The sequence below is a fragment of the Fundulus heteroclitus genome, unplaced genomic scaffold, assembly GCF_011125445.2.
Source record: "Fundulus heteroclitus isolate FHET01 unplaced genomic scaffold, MU-UCD_Fhet_4.1 scaffold_55, whole genome shotgun sequence".
Lineage (NCBI taxonomy): Eukaryota > Metazoa > Chordata > Actinopteri > Cyprinodontiformes > Fundulidae > Fundulus > Fundulus heteroclitus.
The window spans coordinates 994,470-1,002,278 of NW_023396978.1; the positions used below are offsets into that span (position 1 = coordinate 994,470).

Sequence of the window (7,809 nt, forward strand, 5' to 3'; positions counted from 1 at the left end):
ATTTTGAGAATACAACTAAAGCTATGTTTTCCAATGCCAGCTGAAAATGGCTTTTGCTGTTAGTTCAATGAGCTATTTTCCATCGTTTTGTTTCACCGTAGAGGCTAAAAACGTTATTGTTTAGCAGGCTATAAAAAGCCATCTTCGGCCAGCCCCTATTACACAAATGAGCTTATGTTCTTACAAGTAGGTGAGTTTTATTTGGTTTAACGTGGCATATGTTCATGCGGAGGAGTTCACTGAAAGCCCCACTAATCCTTTCAGCTGCTCGTCCTCTGAAAGGTACAGAGGGTTGCATTTCGGAGTTGGCTACAGCTAAATTTTAATGACAGGCATTCTGTGGATTTATTTTTCCCCATTTGTGAAGGTGGAAGCAATTTTTTTTATATGGATTCATCTGCATTTTGTTTTTGCAACTGCCCCGTTGAAAGGGATTGTGTTAGTCTCGGCCATTTGAAAATGACAGATACAGCATGTGGATAAGGACCGTGGCTGGATATCCTACGCTCTTGCTGTTGCTCTGTGGGAAAACATAAGTTATCTTGTATTTTCAAGACTTAAAAATGGGCTGCTCACCCTCCAAAGGTACCAATTTGGGCAGCTTGGCTGCCATGAGGAAGGGGAGAATGTTGCCTCCTGTACCTCAAGAAACCAAACTAGATGAAGACGGAGGGAAGAGTAATGTCACTGGATCTGCAAAGGGGGACTCAAAGGAAGACAAGGAATCTCCACATGTCCAGGTACCACAAAAAGAGGCCCAAATGACACCACAAAAAAAGAAATATGTCACTGAAGAAGTGAGCACGGAGGCAATGAACATAGATAAAGTGGAGAGTATGGCAAAGGAAAATGTCTCACTGCCACTGAGAAAGGAGAAAAATATTGACAAGCAGGAGTCGGCTGATAAGAATCTTGGCAGAAAACAAAAGAAAGCAGCCAAAGGTGTTAAAGGTACCAAAAGGAAAGACAAGGAAAAGAACAAGATGTCTACAGATCAAAAGGTGGACTTTCCAGAACCTTTAGTAAAGGCTCATCAAGCTGCATATGCCTTTTTAAATCCCAGCATAAACAAATATGACTCTGTTCTTGCGCTTATGGAACAAGCCACACAGACTCAGATTTCTGTGCAGCCAATGGTAGCCTTCATGGCTTTACGCTATGAGGAAGTAATTCAGGGACTGGAAGAGATGGTGGTCGAGGGGGAGAGGGTTTTGAAAGAAAATGGGGAACATCTTGCTTGGCCAAGTCAAATGAAAAATCTCTCATCTTCAACTCGGAAGTCTGGCCCTGCTAGCACCGAATCTCAACCAGATTTGTTGCAGCAGCTGCTTCAGTACACCACCCAAAGGATGAGGAATGTGAGCCAGACTGTTGGTGGAATTGGAGACTCTGCCTTGGAGGAGGCGGTGGACTACTTTGCGTCAGTGTCGGAGCTTTTAGAAGAGAAACTGAAGACCAAACGTGCAGTAGAAGCTAGATTGATGCGGCTCTTAACCAGAATTGAAATGGCTTCCTTGCGCATGCCTGGAGCTGAGGATTCAGCTCTTTTTAGTGAGGACAGTGGTATTGGAGCTGAGAATGAGTCCCTTAATGGATGTGACAAACGTCATAGACCAGAGAGTTGTGGGTCCACTGGCACAAACAGAACTCCACTTAGCCCTACAGAATACACCTCCATGAACATCAGTGGAGCATCAAGAGAAAAATATAGGACTCAAATAAGTCCAAGTGTTTCCCTCACCTCACTTAACTCACTTGATTCTACATGTACCATAATGCCTAATGACCAAAGAGATTCATTGTTAGGATCAGTCTCCTTAGATGACGGTGAGGATGACAATAATGATGAAGAGGAAGGAGAGAAAGGTGTTGGGGTTGGAAAAGTAGCATTCAGATTGCGATCTAATTCTTCACCCTTGAGTTTTGAAGCCCCTCCGCTCCGCATACCAACAAAACGCATAGAAAATCCTCAAAATGTAGAAATGACTCTAAAAATGAAAAATGCTATAAGTGGTAGGATACAGTTTGTTCAAAAGCAGAACACTTGTGCCACAGCAAAAGCAGCCGGTACTCTAAAGACCTCTAGACGGGATTGGACAGATGAGGAGGTGCAATCTTCAAGGAGGCCTCAAACAGCAGCAGCTGTTCGGAGGAGTGAAATAAAAAAGAACCCAGTTGCCAGAGGGCAACGTTCCCGGTCAGCGGAATCCTTGCGGAGTAAAGGGGAAGATCCAACTCTGTTTGAACTGGAAAGGACTCAGAAGGCTTTAAACCAAAGGTTACAAAGGATGAGTGAAAGTAAGGTGGGAAGAAATTCAAGGTCAGTTACTTTTAAACAAGTTCAAGGGAATTCGCCAGCACAATCTCCAGCAAAGAATCAGAAAAGGCCTGCACAAGGCAGGAACTGTAATAGCCAGCCACCTAAAGACCAAGCAACCCTCTCAAGGTGCAGCAATAAAAAAGAAAAGCCACTCAATATTGAAGATGACAAACAGGAAGGCAAAATAACACCCAAGTGTCCTATAAAAGCCACCCCTCCACCAAGCCCTCCTTTATCACCACAACCGTCCTCTGGCTTTCACAGGGGAAGGAATTCAGTCAAAAAACTGATTGATACCTTCAGCCAAGGTATCGAGGTAAGAGAAGGTCCTAAAGTTCTTGGGCCTTTAAAAGGCGTAAGGCGGTGTGGTGTTCCCATCTTACCTGGTTTGGGAAATGTAGAAGCTGTTCTTAGCACGGGAGTGACAAGCTGTAGACCTGAGGAAAAAACAGATTATTTAGATCTGGACAGTCTCCCTCCACCTCCTCTGGAAGTACTTATGGACACTTCTTTTGAACGTGCCCAAAGTGGATCAACTGCAACAGGAGATGGGGCCACAAAAGTTGGGAAATCACCTTTGCTGAAAAGGGCTGCTGTGTCCCAACGACTGAGGGCCTCAGTTCAGACTGTCACAGTTTTACCAAGCAAAGGAGGCTTACCACAGTCATCAAATATTTCTACAGGCACATCTGCTTTGTCAAAGGTCAGTCAACCCGATGCTCAACCACATTCGGAAATGGAAACGGATTCTTTACACCAGCAAGTTAGAAAGGTTTTACCCCTACGAAGATCTTCAGACTCGAACTTAGAGAAATCATCGCTGAGTTGGGGAGCAACCTCCAAAGGTCACGGAGGAGCACCTGATGCACAGCATAAGGGCGACATTTCAGTGCCTCAACCTAACAGTAGTGCAACTACAGTGCCTCCATCCTCAGTTGCCTGTAGTCAACCACTTGCCACTCCACCTGTCTCCAGAGGACGAATGTTGCCATCTACCCCCTCTACTCCAAGCAGCTTGCATAGAAGACTCCCCAGCCCCCTCGGTTCAAAAAAGGAAGCTACGACACCCTCAACAGAGAGCCCGACTGTTAACAGGAGAGCTTCCATACCATCATCTCTTCAACGGAGACTCCCCAGCCCACCTGTTGGAAACCAGAACTCGAGCACCTCCTACTCTATCAAAGCACCATCTCCACCAGCCTCACCAAAGGTACAGAAGTTGTCAAGGGAGAACAGCACTGAAGAATCATCAAGTGCACGGATGTTCAGCAATGCTCGTTCGGTCTTCTGTCCAGTCTCTCCATCTATGTTTGAGGCACAGCCTTGCTCAGTTCCTCGACCTCCTCATGCATGGGCCTCCACCAGGGTTTCTGTTCTTTCAAGTTGTTGGGGAAGTCGAGGGCGGTTCCCTGTGTCTGCACAAGGACCGCGACCCTATGTACGACGTAGCCAATCAGACAGAAGGCCAAGTCTAAGTGTGACGCCCCGATTCCAAGGGATCTCAGTTGCTGAAACTTGTGGAAGTGAGCCAACAATATGTTCAAAGGGGTAAGATTTATTTTGTTCCAAGTACTTTTATTAAATTATTTTCTCAAAGTCTTTTAAAATGGAGCTTTTTACTTAAGAAAACCAAAGGAAAAGGACAAATGCAGAACACATGGAAAAACTGTTGGGTCTAAAAGTTTTCCAGGAGCAGATGAACAGTATTTGAAAGTGAAGTCTGTAGGACAAAGGAAAATAAACCCCACAAAAGTCATTTCATCTTTTCTGTAAGGTTTTAAGCCAAGACTTTTGTAATCACTCCGTTGGACTTAAAGTCCTCTTCTCTATCCATCTAATACTTTTAATATATTGACAGAAAGAAATGGGACCCACATGAAACTTTAAGTTTTCTGTTGGTTGATACAACAGTGGTTCATCCCTTGAGTTTAGGAGCCTTCTTATGCCTGTATGATTCATTTGTCAGAGTTAAGTGGCTTAACAATCACAAAAGAACATTCTTTTCAAAAAGGTCAGGTATTAAATTGAAAATGGCGAGAAAAGCAGCCAAAACTGTAGCCAAAGTAAATATAGAAAGCAGTTATCAAATACTGATTTTAGTTAATGAGCGGAAACACCTATCAAACCCATCTGGGGTCTTTGTAATCTCCAGGATAAGTTATCTTTACACACTTGGAGTAATTTTGGGCGGCTGGCCAATCATGGGAGTTTCACCTCTGGTCCACGTTTTTTTTTTTTTTGCCGTTTGTGAGTAATCTCTCTCAGTATGGTTTGCTGGAGTCCCAATGTGTTAAGAATGGCATTGAGAAGCTTTTTAGAGTAACAGATTAGAATTATTATTTTTCTTCTCTGTTTTACTATTCCTTGATGATGTCTTGCTTTCTAATCTTACACAGTCTACTACATGTTATCCAGCCTGCTTGTGGGAAGAGAAATGGGACAAAAGAAAAAAAAGTTTATAAAGGGGCAATTTTGTTTTATTTATTTTTCTCCACATAGGGCTAGGTTGGTTTGGATAAACCTATTCCCTCTATAAATGAAATTCCCTAATGATGACAACATTGTGTATTTACTCTGTTTATCTTTGTCTGATATTGAAACTTTAAGTCTGACACTAAAAGCAAAAATAGAATGATTATGTAAAGGGAAAATAGTTTTCCAAACTACTATACAGAAGATAAAAGTTGGTTGACCTATTGACAAACATTACAATTTATATATTTTAAATTACACACTATGGTTATTTCTAGTCAATATGCTCTTTTAGGGTTGACTATTGGTTATAGCAATTGGGGAAGGTATTATTAGGTGAACTGAGACCTATTCTCCTCTGAGTTTAGATAAGGGTTGGTTTCCTCCTGCACTCTGCAGCTTCACAGGATTTCCTCTAAATTTAGAGAACCATATTGGGCAAAATAAGGTTGTTGCTAAAGTCCATTTTCTTGTTTTCTTTTTTTTCCTTTACAGGCTAGATGACGATCCAGCAAGGCACCGTGAATTATGGGACAGCCAATCCGACCTCAGAGCAACACCACGGTCTGCATCTCACCCGGACCTGTGTGTTGTTGGACAGGCCTTACACAGGAGCTAAACAGGGCCAACACTAAGGCTGTGGGATTATAGATTAGCAGGCTTTACAGTGGATTTAAGCTTGGTTTGTTTATTTCACTTGTAAGAGAAGAGGAGCTAATTCCAACCACTATGCCACGTAACCCAGCTCCAGAGAGTCTACACTTGCCTGGTTTCTCATCAAAGTTGCGTTGCTGTTAACTGGCACTGCTGTGCTTCATCCCGCATGCTTCTGTTTTTTTTTATGTTTACAGAATACAAGACTTGTTTACTAGTTAGGGAATAATATTAAAAAGATAAGCATGTGTCATATGTCTCACCAAAGTTACTCTTAGTTTCTAGTAGCTAGTTTAGACACTCAATATTGAGACAAATGTGGTATATAATGCTGTAGAACACAAATGTATCACAGACTAAAGTGAACTACAATAATTTGAAAAATAGGAGTCATCTTGAAAACTCCTATAGTTTTTCATGGTATATTTCTGAGATGTTTTTTTTTTTTTTTTTGTATATGCTATAATTTGCTGTAAAACAATGTGAAGCTGATCTAATTTTTGTATTTTTTTCAGTCAGTCATTTTTACTATTTCTCTATTATTAATGATAATAATAAAAACATAAAAAATGCAATTACATGCATCATTGCTTCTATGACCAAAAGTACATAATCCACTAATGCTGTTGCAACATCATTAGTCTCCCCATTTGACCCGGAACAGCTAAGCACTTAGCAATTTACATACATGCAAATTGCTCTCATAATGATGAGGTAAGAATTTTTATTTCAATGTTATTAATTAATAACAGATTTGATGATAGTTTTAAATGATATAAATGTACATAAATTCCCAATCCAGTATTTCGTCCTGCAGTGAAGCAGTTTCTCCACCAGGGGACAGCAGAAAGTTTAAAACGGGTGGATGAAATATAGGTAAATGCAGTGTAATCTCATTTTCTTGGACTTTGACTACCTGTACATTAGTGGTTAACCTTTTAAGTGCTAACTAAAAATGTTTCAGGTTTTTTATCCTACTTGTCTACAGTAGTTACCATAATTAGATCATCACAATTTACTTGACAATGTTTATTTCCATTTGAGGGCTTTTGAAGATAACCTTTTTGTCCAGCAGAAAACATGCACATTCAAAGAGTAAAAGTGCGACATTTTCTTGAGGACACCCTCAGTCTTCTGAAAGTGGCACAAAAATAGATGTGTGATTTAATTTCGGCAAAGTGCAAAGCGTGACTGTTTTCCCTGAGGGGAGCAGAGGGAACCTGCTGTGAAAACCATATAATTGGAGAACTCCAGTTCTGTCCCCTTGTGGGTATCATATTGATCATGTTCCGCGCTTCTTGAAATGGAAACAGTTCTCACCTTAAAACGAAGCAATCAGACAACAGCTTTTATTGTGCTTCCCAGAGAGAATGTTGAGAGCATCTCAGGGATGTGGAAAATAGCAGGGAAAATCCCATTCTTGAAATTGTATCCAATGCAGTTGGCATTATTGCACTAAGGGCATGGCAGGTTGGCTTCATACTAAAGGTGTTTTTCTAAGGTTGCCACAATTGTGCCACATTCTAATAGGTCAAAAATGCTGAGGATGAGTAGCTGGATGTAAAGCGGCCCTTAAATTTCTAATTTGGATGTTTTACTCCCAATGTCATGCATTGTGTGTATTGTTATACCCATAATTAGTTATCTTTTTAATGTGTTCTCAAAGTATTTTAGTGTGGTTTCAGCACATACTTTTTAGTAAACTGTAGATGGGCAAGAACTGGGAAAGTGTTTCACCTGTATTGTAGCACCTGGCCACTAGGCTGAAACAGAGTCAGGCGCAATCAGGAGATTCGGGACAAACCATATCCAGAAAATTTATTCTAAAGTTTATAGTAAAATCTTCATCCTTTCTGCTTAATATACGTTTAGTGTTTCCATGCAATTTCTTCTAAATCCAACTATTAGGAAAAAAGGCATGAATAATCTGTTTCCTAGAAGTGAGACAGAAATAAACATTCAGTGACCTTAGAGCTATACAGAGAACCGTAAAGCTGCATAAAGCCAGTGTGCAGACAGTCAGCACTCGTTATGTCCCTAAAGATGGTAACTATTGTTGTAAAAGTGAGCTGAACTAACCCTTTCCTAAAGCTTCATCCATCTTGCTGAGCTAGCCTCAGATTCCTTTCATCACACAAAATCCAAGACCAAAGTAAATTCAATAAACCCACAGAGTCCCCTCTTTATCCCATTTACACAGCCGGACTGCTCTGGCTGGCTCAGAGCGGCTGAACGCTCTGGTTCAGTGGGGAAGAGGTAAAAAACATGACCTGCCAGCTGCCACAGATGCCTCTTATCAGACCCTCCGTGTTCCTGCTGTTGGTCCGGACATGGTTGCTTCCTGATATTACTGTCTGATAGCT

At 41.3% G+C, this 7,809-nt stretch overlaps 1 protein-coding gene across 1 annotated transcript; it reads left to right on the forward strand.

Moving 5' to 3' along the window:
* Positions 1-217: 217 nt before the first annotated feature.
* Positions 218-6,021, forward strand: pcare1 (photoreceptor cilium actin regulator 1). Its single transcript, XM_012861602.3, has 2 exons — positions 218-3,868; positions 5,288-6,021. The coding sequence occupies exons 1-2, from the start codon at positions 564-566 to the stop codon at positions 5,409-5,411; spliced, it is 3,429 nt and encodes a 1,142-aa protein (XP_012717056.2). The 5' UTR covers positions 218-563; the 3' UTR covers positions 5,412-6,021.
* The last annotated feature ends 1,788 nt before the right edge of the window (positions 6,022-7,809 follow it).

Bases quoted from the DNA above. Each gene is read 5' to 3' on its own strand.
- pcare1 (XM_012861602.3), top strand. From the start codon at position 564: ATGGGCTGCTCACCCTCCAAAGGTACCAATTTGGGCAGCTTGGCTGCC. The intron at 3,869-5,287 runs GTAAGATTTATT...TTTCCTTTACAG, and splicing joins CCAACAATATGTTCAAAGGG to GCTAGATGACGATCCAGCAA.